At 32.2% G+C, this 21,544-nt stretch overlaps 1 protein-coding gene across 1 annotated transcript; it reads left to right on the top strand.

The window, feature by feature from the left end:
• The first annotated feature begins 11,345 nt into the window (after window positions 1–11,345).
• Window positions 11,346–21,068, top strand: LOC115971914 (type I inositol polyphosphate 5-phosphatase 2). The gene is made up of 11 exons (XM_031092016.1): window positions 11,346–12,307; window positions 12,422–12,527; window positions 12,610–12,702; window positions 13,247–13,334; window positions 13,421–13,525; window positions 15,391–16,219; window positions 17,304–17,488; window positions 17,728–17,836; window positions 17,943–18,091; window positions 19,400–19,614; window positions 20,661–21,068. Exons 1-10 carry the CDS (start codon window positions 12,278–12,280, stop codon window positions 19,599–19,601), a joined length of 1,896 nt encoding a protein of 631 aa, XP_030947876.1. The 5' UTR covers window positions 11,346–12,277; the 3' UTR covers window positions 19,602–19,614; window positions 20,661–21,068.
• Window positions 21,069–21,544: the final 476 nt, after the last annotated feature.

Genomic DNA, 21,544 nt, shown 5'->3' with positions numbered 1-21,544 from the left:
GTTGCTTTAATGTGAAAGGAAAAAAAAGATTAAAAAGAAATTCTGCTTGTCTTAAGGCTACAACAATATTTTGCATTACATAAATATTCAGTTTTCTTTTTTTTCATTCCATTTAAATCCCAGGAGCCATGCAACATCTTGGTACGTATGTTAATTATTAATAGAACTTACTTTCTCCTCACGTAATAGGGACTACATGCATTTTTTATAATATAGTTTTAAAGTGTGGTGGGTGGAAAGGAATTCCTGCATCTGTCTAATCAAATGTGTTTTTGCTGGTTCTTCTCAAAAAAAAAAAAAAAAAGGTTTTTTTGCTGGTAGTTTTCATTTCTTATCAGGGTTTACTAGCAATTTAATGGTGAAGAATTGGGGTTTACCTACCATTACCATTTTTGCTCGGAATTTTATTTTTTGCTCCATCAAACTTTCCCTTGGTAAAGTCTCTCGTTTAGAATACAACAACGTTAGCCCAGTGGGCCAGGTTGTGGGTTAGTTTTTATGCTCACGGGCACCAGATGGGCTACTCCAGTAATCCAGCCAGTTGTCTTGCTCAATAACTCAAAATTAATAACGAAAATATATAGGAGTATGAATGATAAATCTTGAAATATTATAAAAGAATTTTTTAGGAGAGCTCTTCCAACTACTAAGATACTTAAAGTGGTTGTTTTAAAATTAGTTTATTAAATATATATATTTCTAGTAGTTTAACAACTTTGATTTAACTTTTTGACATTTCTTATACTAGAAGATAAATATAAAAAACCATTTAAAGCCTTAATAAAAAAATTAAATAGGTTTCCATCATAAAAACAAAAAATTAAATAGATTTGATTGTAAAATTTTTTTAATTAAGCATTAAATTCTTTGATTCTTTCCTTATAAAAACTAATAAAATAAGATGCTAATACAAGCTCATGAGTAGCTTATTAGGCCCAACGGGGTAGCCTAGCCTGCTAAAGACAAAATGAGCATTGCTCATGGGCTAAGGTTTTCTCTTTTGGCCCTAGCCTGACCTAGCCCGTTAACTAAATAATAGCCTACTAGGTTTTTAACATTAAAATAACATCAATTTTATCATCATGCTTATATATATATTTTTATCTTATCATTTTAATGTTTATATATATAATTTTTTAAAAAATTGTAAACTAAAGTAAAACTATATTTAGACTCACTTTTTCCTCCCCCTCGAGCACTATCTACTTATCTAAAAAGAATAAAGAATTCATTTTTTTTTTTTCAAAAAAATAAAGCAATCCAGTACCAAACTGATGAAATTGGGTTTTCTCTTCTCTAAATAAATTCTACTTAAATTAGCTATGTTATTTTCTAATATGACTTGTTATTTATTAATATCTATTAATTAAATATGTACAATATATACATTTTTATATTGAACTTTCTTGTGCACTGCCCATGTTAGTGGCCAGTAATATAAAATAAAAACCTTCAAATTTTTGGTTGATTCTTTTTTAATGTCAAGTAAGCTTTTGAAAACACACATCTTTCCACATCATCATCATAAAACACACACACACACACAAATATAAAATTTTTTTGTGGCATATTAATTAAAATTAATTAGAATAAACCAACACATATTACATGTAAAACTAATGTGTTTTATATCATGTAGCTTATTAACTATTAAAATAGCTTATTAAAATAATATCGCTAATATTACTAAAAGAAATTCCTTACGTACAATTTTTAATTAATTTGTGTATGCATGGGAATACTACAAGTTCTGATTGAATTAGGTTTGATATTCTCCAAAAAAATTCTAATTAAATTAAGTTTTTATTTTCTACAAATTATCTAATTTAGTTTTCTATTAATATTTATTAATTAAACATGTATTCTCAAATTTTCTCGTGCACACGGATTAATGACTAGTATGCTGCTAATATAATATGAGAACGTTCTATGCAATATGAGAACATTCTATGCAGTAATAGCAAACAAAACGTTCACTTCTTAGAGATGTATTTAAATTTGTGAAAAAGAGTTTACAGGTAGTCACCAACTCACCAGTCACCATTGCCTTATCAATAAACAAGTCTATCTGAGTTATTGTGAAAAATAATGTTGTTGAGGAAACCTCTGAAGAACTTGTCAATTTTAGATGGATGGTGCCATTGACCCCAAAAATTTCAAGGAAAATGAAAGTCCCACACTATTATTCCTTGGCTTTACTTCTATTTATTTCCTTTTCTTTTACTAATACCCTTTTTTTTGGAGAACAAAAGAAGAGTCTATACTCCACGCAAACCTTTGGTTTGACCATGATTAATGATACCATTGATTTTTATTTTTTGGTTGAGATTTTTGACACCATTGATGTTGACAAAAAATTGTCTTACTTACTAAATTTTGTTCTGATGCAGATGAAGTAGTGTGACTAAGATAAGGTTTCCTGGATAAATATAAGCATAATAGTGAATATTCGAATCCAAAGTAAAATAAACAAAATATTATAGTAAGAATTAATGCTGAAGAAAATGAAATGGGGTTATGTCATGGTACTGTTTTAGTCGAATTCTTATGTATGAAAATATATATCATTAATTAAAGGAAAAAATAACACAAAGTTGCCCTTTTCAAAATCTACTAATTTGTTTCTAGAAAAAAAAAAAAAAAAACTACTAATTTCCTTGAATTTATATGATTCTTTACACTTTTCTACTTGCGGTTAATTACCTGTAACGAGTTGTTAGTCTATGCAACCTCCTAATCAATAATTTAGTTGAAACCTAGAATTGCCCTTAACAGTATAAAAAATAAGTTTAATTAGAGTGCAACAATTACTTCCTAATCAAATTGCTTTCATGTGATACTTTCTTTAGTCACTACCGATCGGTCAACGGGTCAAGTACTAAAACCCAACTCTGCAAAAGATGGCTATGAAACACTTGTATATCTCATACTTAGATCAGGTGCAGTGCAATTGCTATTGCACCATGCAATTACACTACTTCCTTCACAAGTTTTTTTACATTTTTAACTTTTTAACTTCAACTTTTTACTTTTTTTTAATATTTTTTTATTTAATAGTTGAGATTGAAAGTTACTTTTTGTAAAAAATAACTTTTAATCTTAACCGTTCATTACTATTGCACCTAGTACTGGATCCTAATTCATATATTTCACCTTCAAAGTCAAACTTACTAAAATGCAGCAATGCTTGTTATCGTTGCTTGATAATAATAATAATCACAATTAACATCTAAAATGAGTTGCCTATGTAATGAAATTAAATTTCTTGCTTTCAAAACCAAAAGTTTCTTAATCAATGATAGCACCATTTGTTACAACATATATTCCATTGCAATATGCACCTTTTTGTTTTTGTATTGAATAATCGATTTCTTAACGCAAAGGTTCAAAAAGATGTATCAATTTTCGTCGCCATTTAATAAGGAGAGGTCAGCCCCAGGTTAGTGCATGTCGTTCTCAGTAGTAGTGTTCCGTCTTGATTTCTTCTATCTTATCGGCTACCAAAGCTTTGTGGTCACATAGCACAAAGTGATTGCAAATTTAAGATTTTTCTCTCTTGTTGAGAATGACGCAATTAATCAAGTTGGGTCTTTGCTCAAGGTTTATTATTTATGCTTCTTTTTGGGATTTGTTTGTGGTGGTGGTGTGTAAGATAATAGTGGGTTTGGTAGTGCATGCATCTTTCTCTGACTTTTTATGTGTATTTGACTCGACCTAAAATCTGATAAACCCCTAGAGAGATCAATTCAAAACGTTGGTGGTATCATAGGAGACCCATCCTTTTTATTTACACTAATTTGTGCCTAAAAGATATAATAGTAGTTTGTCAGTTTCAATTTTGAGTTTCTATACAAAAGGATGTGTTGTAGTTGTCAATTGCCCGCTTTTTTTGCAATTTGCATATCAAATGGCCAAAAGCTTGCGTCTTTGGTGTGTTGGATACCATATGTCCAGCCCCATTTGGTTTGGTTGGGAGATGAAAAAGTGGAGATAAAAAAATAGGGATGTTGTGGTGATGACATTTTCGTCCAAAGCAGTTGTTTCCATTTTTTCTTTGATTTGCTTCTTGACTTGGGGAGATTATGTTTTGATAGGTCCGGGCTTCGGGCCCCATCAAAATCACATTTTCTTTCTTTAAACCAAACAACCCCAAGTTCTTCATAGTCTCCACTTTTCTCTCACCAATTATTCTTCTCTCTAATAATAACCTCATCCAAAGTCCAAACACAATGTAAATATACTACTACTCTTTGCAATTTGCATATCTAATTTTGGTTATATGTTCATATCATGCTGCGATCAGTGCACTAAAAGACCTGACACAAGCCAATTCCATCTCAAATTTAGGGAGTGGGGCTATATATACTATACTCTGTGTGAAACATGCTATATGCATTCAAATTATTTGCTGAAATAGTAATTTTGTAAAATTATTTTACAAAATCAATTATCGGTGAAAGAGACGAGTTTCACATGCATCATGTTGAGCTAGAATACTGATTAGATGTGCAGAGTCTAAAATGCATTCATCTTTAGAAAAGATGCGTTCCAATCAAAACAAGAACTAGTCAATAAAAAAGACAAGTTGCACTAGAATGGCCATGCGTGTCACATTAGCCATGTCAGCTTGACGGAGGTGGAAAAACAAGTTCAGTGCAAGAAAAACATAAACAAAACAAAATGCTATCATGTAAAGTAACTAAGTCAAACAATATACTTTACCAAATTCATTATTTATATATATAAATCTTAACTTCTACATCAAACCTTGAATGGTAAAAAAGATCTAATATGTTATGGGCTAAGACGAATTATAATTGGCAAAATAATAATAATAATAATGTTCTTCTATCTACAAGGTTAATTACTAACATTTTAGTTAAGATTTTTGCTAATCACTAGTAACTTTTTCATTTTTTTTTTTTGCTAGGCAGTTGCTTGCCATCTTCCCTTCCCGGTTCCTAATCCTAAATGTGATCTCCTATTCTTCATTATCTACCGCAACATTACAAACCCTAGGCACATATACAGTAAGAGAGAGAGAGGGGGGAGGGGGTTGAAGCAGAGGTTTTTTGGAGGTTTTCTTTTGGGGGTTGTTTGTGTGAGAATAAGATGTATGAAAAAGGTGGGTAAGGCGATTCAAAGAAACAAGATACAGGGGAATTAAGGAAGAAACAAACTGAATACATTTTAAGTTCAATTCGAAAACTAACGAAAGAATGCTATGATTTTGTTGGGCATGTCTTATGTGGGAGTTAAAGAGGTGTTTTTTTCAATTTATCTTCCAGTTTTGTCTCTACTTAGACATAAGGTGTAAGGGCATTTTTGAACCACCGAAATGTTCATTACAAACCGGAGAGAAGTCTCTTAAATAATAATAATAATAATAATAATAATATTCTTCTATCTACAAGGTTAATAACATTTTAGCTAAGATTTTGCGAATTACTAATAAATTTGGGATCAAATGATAGTTGATCCTACCTAGAAGAATTCCTTAGTTCGACCCTCTGTGTATATAGAACAGTATTTGATCCCGAATTTAATAATAATAATAATAATAATATGGTAATACTGTTCTTCTATCTACATTAACTAAAAAATACGTCAAATACTGTTCTATATTATTAGGAAACAACTATCATTTGATCCCAAATTTATTAGTAATTAGCAAAAATCTTAGCAAAAATGTTTTTTATTTGTTATTTTTTGAGAATCAGCTAAAATGTTATTAACCTTGTATTGCATGCATTGGATCATTACGCTAATTAAGTTGGCATGCCTTTAACCCTTATCATAATTAAGGAAAACAATAGTTATATCTATGTTATATCTAAAAGGATCGGTCATAATTGAAACTTCTCTTATATAATTCATAACTATATATTAGATACATGAATCAGCACACATTCTCATAATAGCTTTACATATTTAAATCCAATCAACTCATACATCCATGTTCTATTCGGTAGAAAAAATAATAATAACAAAATAGAAATAATCTTTTGGAGAGGTGGCCCGAGCGGTTGATAGCTCCGCATGTATTTTTTTTTTTTGTTGAAAATCTCCGCATGTATTTTAGAACCTAAGATTATATATGCTTTTATAACTTATTCTTATTCATTTTTGTTTAGTGACGGTTTCTTTTTTTAGTAAGTCTGTAGAATATCTTACTGTACTCTCCTAATTCAAGGGCTAGGTTCCTTGAGTTATTTATTTATTTTAAAAAATAGTAATACTTATTAGAACACATGAACACGAAAATAGTATGTAGAGTTTTCTAAACAAACTTATAATATATTACATAATTAAAGTACCACTACAAAAAAAAAAAAAAAAAAAAAACCTATTTAATAATAACCTAATGTTATAAGGACTAAAAAAAAAAATTAAGAAAGGTTCCTTGAGTTTAAACAACACATAGGCATGAGTGTGTTATTCTTTTCCATCCCTCTTTAATATGCTATTCTTTTACTAACATTCTTTGATATTCGTCATTAATGCTTCAATCACCATTCAAGACCTATATATATTCCAAATGCCTATATGAATCTTATTCTTGGACTAGCACCCGTCCATCAAAATGCGGGAACTCTTACCCATTTTTGCACTACATCTAAGCACATATGTGGCGCGTCTTTTAGGAAATGCCTTATAGCTAACCTTTGCCCACTTTTCACCGCATCCAAGGTTTGATGTAGTGTGTTGCTAGTTGGAGGCTTCCGAGGAGTATTTGTAGTGGACCTATTCATAATAGATTGACTAAATTTTATTCTAGTCGTACAGTTGTTATAGTGTTCATAGAAGTATTAATTTTCAATCAAATTGGAATATTATTTGCTGTAAAAAATTTATTATTGTGGATTATACTTTAAAAGTTAATTAACAAATATATATATATATATATATTTTGCTGTAAAAAATTTATTATTGTGGATTATACTTTAAAAGTTAATTAACAAATATATATATATATATATTTTAAGAAAAATGCTATTTTTACAACATTTTCATAACAAATCTCAAGTGTCAAGTTGTTATTTGCTTTTATTGGTAGACAATAAAGTAATTTCAGTAGTCAAATTAAAAATTAAACTTGTAATAATCTGCCATTATGAATTTGTTGTGAAAGTATTGTGAACATAGCATTTCTCTATTTTAACACATTTTTACAACAAATCTCTATTAAATTAAAACTTGTAACGACTTGTTATTTATAATTTATTGTGAAAATGTTGTGGACGTAACATTTCTCTATTTTAAGTTTTGTATACAATAAGCTATAACATTTTTGAAAAATACGTGTATATAAGTTTATTACTCTATTATGTGATATAGTATGCATATTTCACTTTGCATAATGTATATACAATAAAAAAATATGATTGTGTGATGCCTAGCTGAAAACATTTTCTCATGACTCATGGCCACGAGGTTTACTTTTAATTAAGAATTTAAGATAGACAGACTTTACAACGGAAAGAGTTTATGTGCTTTTGACTTTTGAGGTTAAGAAAGAAGGTGCTTTAACTTACTTAAATGTCATTTCAAGGTCATTTTCCTTTATGAATTTTTCTCTCTGGGTTCCTTCAACTTTTTGTTAGTGGCCAGTCATGTATTAGCGAGTATCAGTTGAGTGGAGGGGCCAAACCTTTCTAATTTGATTCTAAAAATAAATAAATAATAAAATCTAAGTTATATAGAGTATTCGAAATGTTTGCAATTTTTTATTTTAAATTTTTTTATTTTTAATGATGAGTAACCTTTTCAAGGTAGGGTCATCTTGTGTAACCACCCTTGTCATGTAAACCCCAAATGCACAATCTTGCTGACAAGAACTGTGTATCAGGTAATCTCAGAACATAAATAAACTAGAGTCCTCATGGGTTCCCAAGAGGCCAATCAATTGTATTTGCAAAATTAAGTGTACTAAAGGGATGTTTGATTTGTTCTTTGTCGTAATGTGGCCTTAAGAGCATTCTCATACGCCAAAAAAAATTTGGCATTTGGCACACCAAACACCAAAAAACCCCTCCCATGAGATGTTCCAAACGTTATAATTTTTTGCACGCATGAACAATATCATTCTATCTTTGGAACGGTACGGATGAAAATGCTAAAAATAAAAAAAAAAAATATATATATATATATTCATTTTCTCTCTCTTTCTTTATGACTCTCTTTCTTTTTCTTCTTTCTTTCTCCACCACTCCCTTCATCTCTGTCACACTCTTTTCCTTTTTTTCTTCTTCTTTCTTCTCTAGAATCTTCACCTTTTTTTTTTTTTTCTTTTTTTTTTTTTTTTTTTTCTTTTTTTTCACTCTCCCTCTCTTTCTTCTTTTTTCTCCACCTAGACCGTTGCCATTGAGATTGGCTGTTGCCGTGGAGTTCGGCCTCACTGATGAGGTCAAATGGTGGGGATCTCATGTAAGTTTGGTTTTTTTGTTTTTGTTTTTGTTTTTTTTTTTTTTTTTTTTAGAGTTTTGTGTTGATTTTGGGGATTTTTTTTAAGTAGTATTGGGTGGTGGTGGCGGCCGATGGATTGTTGTTGGTGGTGGCGGTTTGTACTTGTGGCTGTGGGTGGTGGTGGCAAGCTGTGCATGTGTATGTTGGTGGGTTTGTTACAATTCTATGCTTGTGTTTGTGTATGGTGGTGGGTTTTTATTTTATATTTTTTTATATTGATGGTTTTTTTAAAATTTTTAAAAATATTATTTTAATGTATAGAATTGAAAAATAAAAGATGTGATGAATGGTGAATTGTAAAATAGTGTGTTAAAATAATAAAGTAGATTTTTTGATGTGTCAAAATGGTTTAACAATCTTTCTACAATATTCTTAGCATTGGGGACCAAATTTACTTGGTTTGATGGCACATTAGTGCTTCCATTTTCTTGCTCCTTGTCTTTGGGCATTACAGGTTTACGTGGCTTAAATTGTTAAATGCTGCAAGCAATACATAAAACTGTGAAATTGAAGAAAATATATTGAAAATTGAACAATAAAATAGCAAAAATAAAAGAAAACTATTATTTTAAGTTACATGTCTTGTAAGGTCGAGCTTCTATCAAAACAAACACGGTGTGAATTATTAAAATAAATAATGAAAATAATTTTAATTTTTTTTATAACTTTTTGCAACTGATTTCAATTGGAGTAGTAATTTAAAATTTTGGTAACAGTTGGATACCACTATTGCCTTTAATCCTTATCATCATAGTCACCACCACTACCCAACACTACCACCATCACCACACCACAGCTTGCCTCCACCACTGTTACTACTACAAACATGACCTCTATTGTCGCTAATACCACTAACTCCACCTCCACAACTACTATGACTACATGAAATACTAATGGTTTCCCAAACACTAACTTCATGTTTGCAAGTTTAATGACTCAAGTAAGCATTAGTCACATATACGTTATATCCAAAAATAATTAGTCAAGTTTCATAGAGAGAGAGGCAAAACTTAGATATAATACCTTAAATATTATTACTTAGGTTCTCTTTCTTCAATTTTTACTATTACTTAGGTTTCCCCTCTTCGATTTTTGCTATCTATCTAGTTTATTGACTTACACAAACATCGTTAAAATACTTTTTCTTTATGCTTTTTTTTTTCTTAATTTTTTATTCCCCTGTACTGTGAGAGAACAGAGAATCCTATGGCATCAGCATCAATTTCAGATCTCTCCTGCTTCTCACCCCTATCTAAACCAAATTGAAGCTAACAAAAGGGTAAGAAGGGCCAATGGGTGAAAGATAAGAAGAAGAAGGTAAAGGATGAGAAGGATAAAATGAAAAGGAAGAAGTGGGAGTTGTGATTTGGGAAAGATGGAGAGGAATTTAGATTACCTGTAGAAGATTGAAGAGATTTTGCAAATCAATATATGAGATAGATTTAGAGTTACACTCGGTGTAATTCTAAACATTTTAACAATATATAATAACTTTTTATTGAATTAATATTTCATAAATCTCACCGTTGGATTACATGCTTTCTATGTTATTAACACGCATACAAAGTTTTGTGCCAATTGGATGCAATTTACTATTGGATCTAGAAACTCATCTTTTATGCACAATTTTAAATACAAAAAATTTGAAATTTAAATACTTGATACTTTTTTTTTTGAAAGTGGTATAATTTTTTTTTTTTTTAAATTGTCTATTAACAAATGTTAGAAGAGCAACCATGATAGACCCTTTTTTTTTTCTCAAGGAACGTTATGAATACAATTTTTTTCACTTTTTAGCTGTTGATAGATTGGATAGTTGAGTTACAACATCATACTACTTTTTTAACACACCAATCACAAGATTCATATAAAAAGATGACACATTCCTAAATCCTAATAACAAAAACACTATCAATCCGACCCCAATAATTTGTCATCATTTCCAATGTTCAATGGCATGATAAGTCCACAATTGAGAGTTGAGACATCATAATCAACCTCTCCATACACCAACAGAACAAACTGGACCCTTAGATATTTCCAGTCCTAAATGCTACAATTCCCTCCCACAATTTGTACAGCTGCCGTACACACCCTCAAACTTCAAAATTTAAATGCAGTAATGTTAGGGATACAAATTTTTTTTTTCTTCAACAAATTTCACAATTATACAAAAATCGTTGAGTAGGAGAGAAAAAATAATAAATCCACGGATATTATGAAATTTGTTATAAAAAGTTGCATATGAGCATTACGGATATGAGTGGTGAGATACAGCTCAAAACACTATTTCATAATTATAATTAAAATTATATCTTCAAAACACAATTTTAGCTGGACAGCATAATATAATATCATATCATATAATTGGCCCGACATAAAAAATTGTTCCTTCCTTCCTTCCTTCCTAACGCTTGGCTTTCCATTTGGTTATTATTCTAATTGCATGGCTGCTATAAAAAGTCTTTTACGTTGTTGTTGGTCGTATTTTTTGTTTCCTTGGGACGGTTTGTGTTTGCTATTTAGTATATGTTTTGCCAGCCAAAACTGTGGATAGGATTTTATAACAGTGGAAAACAGACTCATAGTTGATCACATTCACATATAGTGCGGACTGGGTCCTCCAATGTGGTCACGTGTATTTTAATTTTTCAATATTTCATTTTCATGTCATGGCCCATTTTTGTACAATTTATTTTATAATATTACTTTGTTACTATTATAATATATTATACAGTTAGATAGTGGTCAATATTTTTTTAAAACAAAACAAATAAAGGTCTACCGACCTACCAATTAGTCTACAGCTGTGATTTAGCATAATTATTTTTTAATTTATTTTTTTTTAGTTACCCAATTGACTTGGGTTCTATTTTTTAGTGTCAACCCCTTTATTTTGTCTAATTATTTTATTCTATGTTGCGGGTCACTGCAAATCTTGGCTGTGACTGTGAATGACTGACATGAATGGTTTGTTATCATGTTTCATATAATTGTTTGTGTTTATTATTAGGATATATAGGTCTATAGTTGCTAGTGTTAAATCACTGTTTGTTATTGGCAGATACATTGTGGCTTTGGTTTCTGAATTGAATCTAAGTGTGTGTGTGTCGGGTGAGATTAGCTTACTGTTGTTGGATCATTGTGATTTGCTGATTAAGGTGTGTGGATGAGTCAGCAATTTGCATTGTTGTGAGCACCCAGTTGGATTTTTTTAATGCTTATGTGTAGTTAGCTTTTGGGTTCATTAAAGTGTTGGCAATTATTGAATATATGATTTCTTCTTAGTGGGGTTTCTTTGATTATATTATACTTTTCTCTCTGTCAATGGCTTATTTTTCCCACCACCTTGCTGAAAGAAATAGCTGTAGCATCAACGGATTTTAGGACTGCACATTGGTTGTCATGAAAATGACATTTTAGCTTTTATTGAACTTTTTGGTCTGCTATTGAATTTTCAACTATATCTTTCTTATTATGTTATGCATTTGAAAATTGCAACGTAAGGAAGGACCATTGAGTATTCTTTTTTTGCAACTTGAGGTTGAAGATGTCTGTTAGATATGTCCAGATTTTTTCTGTCCTTTCTATTTGGTCCTCGCATGAGTGCTCCTTTTATTGGCATTAAATAAGCCTACCCATAGACTGTCTCATATAGTTATGTCTAGGAAAATTCTTAGTTGATTATTTATCTGCTAGAACAGTGACAATTGCATGCTTGTCCTTGTTTCAAGATTCAAGAACCTGTGGCTTGAAAGTCTAGTACATAAGTGTTTCTGGCTTTTAGTGTAAAGTTTCTGATCTTAAGAGAATGAGAACCAGGCAAGGGAAGCATTCTGAGGTATGTTTTGAAGTCATCAAGGACTTCTTTTACCAGTTTTTGTGTATTAAGATTGTATATAAATATAGATATGATTTCTTGATAATTTATTTGGCCAATTACATTTGATTGCAGGCCTTTTGGCCTTCCATTGTGATGAAGAAATGGTTAAATATACAGCCTAAGGTGTATGATTTTAGCGAAGATGAGGTTGACACTGAAACTGAGAGTGAAGATGATGGTATGGTTTTAGCATGTTTACCACTGCAAGTTATTTGTTTTGCCTTCTGTGCTTGATTATGATTTCTGAAACTTTTTTCCAGCTTGCTCTCTTAAAGATGCAAACCTGCAAGCGGATGAGGAGCATGCCCATAGGACACAAAGGAACCAATCCATTTTCCCCTGTCAAACTTCAGGCAATACTTTGCTTTCTGTTTAATTGATTGGTCCTATTAGGATGAAACTGCTTTCTCAATATCTATTCATGTTTAATTAAAAGTATGCATATTTTCTGTCATCTTTACTATTACTGGAATGTTTTACCATTTACCAGTGCTTATTTTTTTCTAAGAACATCTGTGGTTACGGCGTTAAGCTCCTTTTGGTTTAAATTCTAAAAATTGTGGAAGTCTCATCTGTGTGATCTTCCTTGTTTTGTTTCTATATAGTTTTGCTATTATTTCTTTGTTGAACATTTTTAATTGTTTATTCTTAGCTGAAGGCTACCGTGGTCAGAATTTGTTTTACTTTTTTATGTGACCTCGGATTTGAAGCATGGTATGGATCATGCAAATTATATTAGCGTTTTTCTTTAGTTCCATCTTAGTCCCTTAAATCTGAATGGAGCCAAAGAAACCTTTTGGTCAATCAGCTTAATAATATGTGAAATAGTTTCCTAATATTTTAATGATTTTGTCATCTGATAACTATCATCTTTGGTTTTGATTTCCATTCATGCAGATACACCTTCCAAGGGGTATCAGTTACGACACAGGAGAGGAAAATCAGAAACTCTGCGTGCGCAGTACATAAATACAAAGGATGTGAGGTTTGACGGTGACCTGCCTATGCTATCTATAGGTATTACTATTTTCTTTCTCACTGGATTCTAATAATGACATTTATTTACTGTAGGGTGACAATTGGTACATGGAATGTTGCTGGAAGACTTCCATGTGAAGATCTTGAGATTGATGACTGGCTTTGTACAGAAGAGCCAGCAGATATTTACATTCTTGGGTGAGTACTTCCTCATCCCTGTGACTTGTGCTTCATTAGATGACGGTCAATTTGTGTCTTGTATAAACTTCAGTGTTTGACTAATATACATTTGATTGCCAAAGCTAATACTGCCTAACAATGTTTTTGAACACTTTATAGTCAAAAAAAAAAAAAAAACTTATATTAAAAACCATCTCGCTAATAAGTTCAGGTAGAATATGTTGAAAATAGTAGAATGCTGACCTTAAAAAATGACCAACTTTGTAGTCAGATGCTGGGATGTCCTATGAAAATTGAATGAATCAGTGGTATATTGCACAGAACTGGGTATTTCTTTCTTCTTTTGATAAAATTTATTGAGCTTTATTCTTTATCTTATGTGAATATGGTGATCTCTTCCTTGGGTTTTGTTTGACTTCATGATTATCTGTACACACTACTAGCTTGTATGTTGAGTCTCTTACCATGTAAAAGAGACTAGATTGATTTAGTATGCAAGGGATATCTCAACAAGCCAAAGTTATACAATTTGATTTTCTTTTAAATCCTAAATGAATATTATATTTGTGAATTTTTGGATTACTTATAAGTATGGAGAGAACAAAGTTTAGGCATATGATATTAGAGGAGACAGTACATGTAACTAAATTGAACCTGAGTTTCCAAATCTTTGAAGTTTAACCTGGGATCCCAGGTCCATGGTGCACTAGATCTAATGAAGAATTATCAAAATTCTTTTCATAGCTTTAAGGTTGTATGGATTAATTATCTAAAGGATGAATCATTAAATTTTCAATCAAACATTGTGGTTGCACATTCATACTCGACATGATTCTTATTTAGGTTTAAGGTTATATGGATTAATTATCTAAAGGATGAATCATTAAATTTTCAATCAAACATTGTGGTTGCACATTCATACTCGACATGATTCTTATTTAGGTTTTTATCACCTTTCATGACTAGATTACTAGTAAGTCAAGTATATGCTGGTTGCATTTCAAGTATAGATCAACACCTTTTCTTCTTTTAATCTTGACTTCATCAGTATGCCTATTTGCTTTTAGGTTCCTAAGTTTTGTGGTCTAGTCAAAGGCTTCATTTTAGATTTAACAAGAAGTTGTATCTATCTAGCCATGCAGAAGATGATTCTGTGAATTTTTTACCATGGGACATACATGTCTAATCTACATAATTATCCTTTTATATGTTCTAGTCTAGGGATATTTTGGAGGGCTTTTGGTTGAATGAGTTTGTACTGCATAGCCAATATGGTAGATTTCCTTGCCTGACATTTGTTCTTGGCAAAGATTCTGCTACCAACTGGATTTTGGCAATTGACTCATTACTGTTCACCTTGGGTCCCAGAGCCTTTTTTTTGGGCCTGAGAGCATGTTGATTCGTAATGTATTACACTTAAAAAGCAAACCTAAATTCACATGCATACACATTAAAATCAAATAATATACATCCATCTACGCTTTACTCCAACATTCAGACCCAGAATGTTTCAAGTTCATTGAACTGTAAATTCTGCTCATATTTCAGTTGCTGCAGATTTCTTAAGTACTCTGGAAACAAACATATACCTAATATTTTTCCACATTTCAAGAAGCAACATGTTGAATGGTCTTATGTTCTTGTTTGTTTAAGCTGCAATGTTTCTCCCTTTACATATATAATCTTTTTGATTCTTTTATATCTAAATCTAAAACTAAAAGTGCATGCGGCTGTCCTTCATGATTTTGGGACTGTCGACATTGCGTGTTAAAGTGTTCTCTCTCTCTTCTATACAATGGTCATTTATTAGGAAAAACTTTTGGCTGCTGAGAAGGTTTAATAGTCTATCAACTGATTTTAATATAATCTATTTGCTTTTCCAGTTTCCAAGAGGTAGTCCCTTTGAATGCAGGGAATGTACTGGGGGCTGAGGATAGTAGCCCCATACCAAAATGGGAGGCGATCATACGAAAAACCCTCAACAAATCTTTGGAACCTGAAAGCAAATACAAATGCTATAGTGCCCCACCCTCCCCAGTGATGAGGACTTCTTCTGTTGCTGATGTACTTGAAGCTGAGGTTGATACATTAGAGATGATGAGTGATGAATACGTCATGACAACAAATAATTATGACATGGAACAGGAGGCATTGGATAAAGTAATTGGTTTTGGAATGAATTTACCATTGAAGAGAATATATGGTATTGATTGCAATAATGGATTAGACTGGCCTGAACGTTCATTAGATGCAACCCCTCAAGTGATCTCCTCCAATTCAAAATTGCGGAGAGTATTCAGCAGTTCTGCAAGAATTGGATTTAACACGACAGACAATTCTCTACCAGCAAGTCCTAAAAGTTTTGCATTAGAATGTAGTAGATTGAAACGTTCGCACCATAGTTCAGATGACTTAGGCTTGTTGTGGATGGAGCAGCAAGAGAAGCCTGAAGTTCTTGATTCTCTATCTAATGTATCCGGAACTTTTTCTGATGAGGAAGATGATGAATTTCTTGAACTTCCACAGGCTCAGCAAACTAATGAAGTTACCAAAAATTGTTTGAAGTCACGTCATAGGTATGTGAGGATTGTCAGCAAGCAGATGGTAGGGATATACGTATCAGTTTGGGTGCGTAAGAGCTTCAGAAGACATATCAACAATTTGAAAGTTTCTCCTGTTGGAGTTGGTCTAATGGGCTACATGGGAAATAAGGTAGTGCCTTTAATTTCATTATAGAAATGCAACAACCTTCTTAGCAAATGTGTTCCCCTTCCTCACATGCACACACACTAAAAAGAATGGTGGTGGGGGTTGAATCTCTTTCCTGGATGCAACCTTGTGAAATTTGAAAACTACATTCATAATGGCTGAGACTAATATAGAACCTTCATAATTGGGTTCTTAACCTCTACAATTACTTGTTATTACATTATTGCTAGAGTCTGGAGAGAATTACATCACACTGCATCATGCTATGAAGGGTTGCTGCTTCCATGCCACTAAATAGTAAGCAATAATTGGTTAGTTCACTTGAATTTTTTTACGTCTATGACAAGAAACAGTGCCCTCCATATTATGATGCAAAGCAATGTGATTGGTGGCAGGCTGGAGCAGGGGCGGAGCTACATGTTAGGGGGGGGGGGGGGGGGGTGGCCATGGCCAGGCCCCCCCAAAATTTTTGAAATTTTTTTTTTCACTTAGAAATATTTAATATTTTAATAATTAGCCCTCAAAAATGGGACTTGGCCCCCCCCAACTATTTGAGTTGGTCCAATAATGTTCTTAAAAAAAATTGTCCAATTTGTCTAGTAGTTATAGAGAACATATTATTTTTCAAATTCATTTTTTATGGTAAAATGTGTTCTCATATTTTTTAAAATTTTGGATCATTTATGTCTTTGAACACTTTATTAATTCAATTGAAATTTTTTTACTCACAATGGTAGACAATTTGGTAACTTATATTGAAAATGAAAATTGTAAAGATTTCACTATGGAAGATGGTGAAAGATTAATTTAATTCTATGAAACATTAAATTTTAAGGATTCATTATGAAATATACAAATTTTTTGTGTGTGTGTATAGATACATGTGTTTGTGTATGTGTACAAAAGTTTGTATAGACTAATAAATTAGCAACACAAATCAGCCCCCCCAAACAAAAATTTCTGGCTCCGCCCCTGGCTAGAGATTGCATCAATTGTAGAGGGGAGATGACATTTCACTATACATGTATGATGATTACTTGTTTCGATTTGACTGGATGTCTTAACCAAATTGTGGTTGCTGATGTAGGGATCAGTTTCTGTTAGCATGTCTTTATTTCAATCCCGGATGTGCTTTGTTTGTTCTCATCTGACTTCTGGTCAGAAGGATGGGGCTGAACAGAGGCGTAATTCTGATGTTAATGAAATTATACGGCGGACCCATTTCTCATCTATCTTCGATACAGATCAACCACAAACAATTCCTTCCCATGAGTAAGCATTATTTTCGCATTTGAAATTCCATTTATGTAGCACAAAATCTTCATGTGAGCTTTGTTTTGTAAGGAAACTTGTTGCAGCATGGAATTTCAATTTGGTCATAGGTCTACTATGTTTAGACTGGTTCAGATACTGTTGTTTTATTCAATAGTTGATCAAAATATGTTGTTATTTAATCTCTAATATTTTTTTACCTGGAATGTAAATTTATGATTGGATCCCTTTGTAAGCAGTCAGATATTTTGGTTTGGGGATTTGAATTATCGCATCAATATGTTGGATGAGGAAGTGAGGAAATTGGTAGCTTTAAGAAGGTGGGCTGAACTTCTCAACAACGATCAGGTGAGACCTGTAATGCTTTAAGTTTGCATTATTGGAAATTTGATGGATGGAAATAAATTGGCATCATTGGAAATTTGATGTTCAATGATATCCTTTTATGTGGCAGCTAAGCAAGGAGCTCCATAGTGGGCACGTATTTGATGGATGGAAAGAGGGGAAGATAGAGTTTCCACCCACTTACAAGTATGAAATCAACTCTGATAGATATGTTGGTGAAAACCCAAAAGAATGTGAGAAGAAGAGATCTCCAGCTTGGTAAGCACTACTTTCTTGAGACTATCAAGATTGTGAACCTGGTGTTGAGGAAGAGGGATTGATGGGGGAAAACTCAAAAATTATCTCTTAGCTGTGTTTTTTGTTAAATTACCGATTCTCTTAAAAGCTTAAATCATTAGAAAATGATGAATTTAATCACTTAACCATAATTCTAATACTTTTTACTAAAGACATGGTTTTTTTTTAGGGAAAATTATGTTGCACACGTGTGCATTTACACACTGCCAAAATACAATTGAATACATGATTTTAAGTCATGTTTTCTAGTCTGTTTGTTTTGGGCAGTGTGTAAATGCACACAATGTATGCAACAAACAGTGCCCTGTTGTCTTCCCCCCCCCCCCCCCCCCCAAATATGTATCACTTAAATTTTTTACTTTCCATGGTATCATTTAGGGATGTACATAAGGCTAGACTGGTTTGATTTTGGAGGTCTTTTCAAACCAAAAATCACGATTTGGATAGTAGCCAAACCGACCAAACTGAACCAATCCAAATGTGATCATTTTAGATCAATTTAGGTTGTCAATTTAGACTAGTAGTATCAGGTCGATTTGGGCCTTTTGTCTTTAATGATTATTTCAGTAACTCTGAAAAGCATTTCAATTATTTGAATCATTCCAATAATTCATCTAACCATTTAAGATCCTATTATAAAAATAATTTTTTCTTGCTGCACAATTTGGCCAAAACATCTGAAGACCCATTCTAGATGTAAAAGTATGGTTAAATTTTTAACTAAGATGGATCATTGCTAACAATGCCCATCTAGGCCTCATTGCATTGTTGTTTACATATTTTATTAAGAAATAAATAATATAAAATAGGTTCTAATAAAAAATCAGTATTGCCATTTATATATATTTTTTTTGGTAACATAATTGTTGTATTTGTTTGGGTTTGCCTGTTTGTCAAAACTTTTGAACTTGATACCAAACCTTTCCAGTTGGTTTTTCTAGTTTTGAAACCATTCTAACCCATTAGCTTGGAAAAAAGTAGTCCAAACACATTGGTATGGGTCAGGTTGGTAGAATTAACAGTTTTTCTCTGCACATCCTGAGCTCCATTGCTTTGATACTCAACAAGTGGACTCAAAACTTGAGTGGAGTGCATTGGATTAGCTATTTTTTCAGATCAAGTAATAGAGCTTGATCCGTTAGAACTTAAGACTGTATGAGTCAACTTGAGTATGTTCAATGAAATATTGATCAAGTATTGACAAAATGTAGCTTTCTTTAGACAAATGCTCAGGAATTTAGCTAACTGAGCAGTTGATATATTATGCAGGTGTGATCGTATACTTTGGTTAGGAAAAGGCATAAAACAAGTTTCCTACAAGCGGGCAGAGATAAGGCTCTCAGATCATCGACCAGTTAGTTCAGATTTCTTGGTTGAAGTTGAAGTCCTAGACCATCGAAAACTGAAAAGGGCTCTCAATGTCAACAGTGCAGCTGTACATCCTGAAATTTTCCTTGATGAAGAGAATTAGAATCTTAGCAGAGGTAACTGTCCCAATTCATTATTGAAAATTACGAAAAGATGAAAGACAAGTTTTAACAAATGCTTTTAACCAGTATCATAATTAGTCTTGCATAATCTTTCACAATGTGCTGTGTTTTAAGGTTTTAAAGTGACAGGGAGGAAATCAATAGCAAGTGCCCGTAAATGTTACATGGATTAAACTTGACATTAACTGAATCCACTTAAGAGATCTATTCACGAAAATAGTTTGTTTAAACAGCCATAATTATCTAGAGTCAAATCTTTTGCTTCATTTTTCATATATGTGAAACTCAGCAAAATAATATCATAGGCCATCATATTTGAAATTGTTAGTAGATCTAAAAGATTACTCTAGATTGATGTAAAGTTAAACTAAATACATAGCACAATAGTTATAAATTTTCAAGATTATCTGTTATGTTGTCCATAAGTCAGGTCAATTTTGTTTTTGGAAATTTATTTTTAATTTCTTCAAATATGTCCGAGTAATCACATCATCTTTCTGAAAAAGAACAGTATATGTATTAGATTCTTACCACTGCTGATTCTGAAGGATAGTTCAAACTCTGAATACATTGTTCCTTCCTTTTGCACATGTCGGTATTACTTATGTGTGGCAGATTGTGATAATTGATAACGTTAGATGTTCTATACCAAATAGTATGCAACCCACTTTTTGTTGTTGTTGATACACCGATAGTTGAGGGTGGGAGGATTTGAACCCTTGATGTTTTCATTGGAAACACTAGAAGGTGCTAATTGAGCTAAAAGGCTCTTGGCAGTATGCAACTCACTTTTAAGTGGACCTTTCTTGTTGATCCTTTTCAGTTATTTATTTAAACCTGGTCAAATAATCAGACAACCATCTTAGAGTGAATCTTTTGTGTTTTGGAAATTTATGCCTCATTGGAGTGATTCTTTGCAAGAGGCTCCTGAAAAGTATCTTAAAGATGGCTAGATGAAGTTACTTGCTTATCTATGATTTGAAGAATATAACGAGATCGATGGTCCATGCATATACTAACATAATTAAACTCTCAAACAGGGTTGCAAATCATTATGGCAAGTTGTAAGGTGCTACCTTGTCTGATTATTGGGTTTCAAGATGCCATCAACCAACACCATCAATGTCTGACTATAGCTTACAAGAAGTGATTGTCACAGTCAAGTATTTCAGCTGGGATCACAAGTCTGATTTAGGTCATACAAGCTAATAAGTTAAGAGGAATAAGGAATGAATGTATATAGCAAAAGCCAACCTATTTGCTTCTATTTCTAGAGGGCCTCCAAACATTTGTGTTATCGGTGGGTTTACTGGTTTTGTAGTGTTGCAGGTCTATATGGTTTTGTTTTCAAATTTTGTGATGGGTTTGTGGAGCTACCATAAATTTAAGATATACTAGCCTTTAACTTGAGTTAGTTGCTTTTTTATCAATTTCCATTTTATTTGCAAGAGTTTGTGTTTTTTTTTTAAAAATAATTAAAAGCCTAATTCCAATGATAAAGTGTGCAATATGTTTTTGTTGAACTGTAATTTCAATGTCCTTTTAGCAGTTTAAATTACACAGAAAAATAACAATATATATATATTGTTTTATTTATAAATGAGATCAATACTATTACCCAAAGAGAGATAGAACAATGAGCACAGACAAAAGTGACAAGCAGATAAATGCTGCAGAACCCAAAACTGCAATTCCATAGATTGCCACTCAAACTCCCCTGCAACTGCAATTAAAACACAGAAGAGAAGCACCTTAAATCTAAAAGTACAACAATGTCAATCCCAAAAAATAAGCAAACTAGAGATCTTACAGTAAATTCCCCTAATGGAGAGTACATATCTAAACTCAACATAGAGGACATCAATTTCTTGTGGCTGTCATAGCAACTTCAATGCAGCAGTAAACTCTCTTGTGCTCTCACCTC

Source organism: Quercus lobata, chromosome 12 (assembly GCF_001633185.2).
Source record: "Quercus lobata isolate SW786 chromosome 12, ValleyOak3.0 Primary Assembly, whole genome shotgun sequence".
In the NCBI taxonomy this organism is placed as follows: Eukaryota; Viridiplantae; Streptophyta; class Magnoliopsida; order Fagales; family Fagaceae; genus Quercus; species Quercus lobata.
Note: the sequence above shows the minus strand (reverse complement) of the source record. Positions and strands in the feature narration are given on the sequence as shown.

Excerpts from the sequence above, each read along its gene's own strand:
- LOC115971914 (XM_031092016.1), top strand. The coding sequence starts at position 12,278 with ATGAGAACCAGGCAAGGGAAGCATTCTGAG. Across the intron at positions 17,489-17,727 it reads CAAACAATTCCTTCCCATGA|TCAGATATTTTGGTTTGGGG; the intron begins GTAAGCATTATT and ends CTTTGTAAGCAG. Across the intron at positions 18,092-19,399 it reads AAGAAGAGATCTCCAGCTTG|GTGTGATCGTATACTTTGGT; the intron begins GTAAGCACTACT and ends TATATTATGCAG.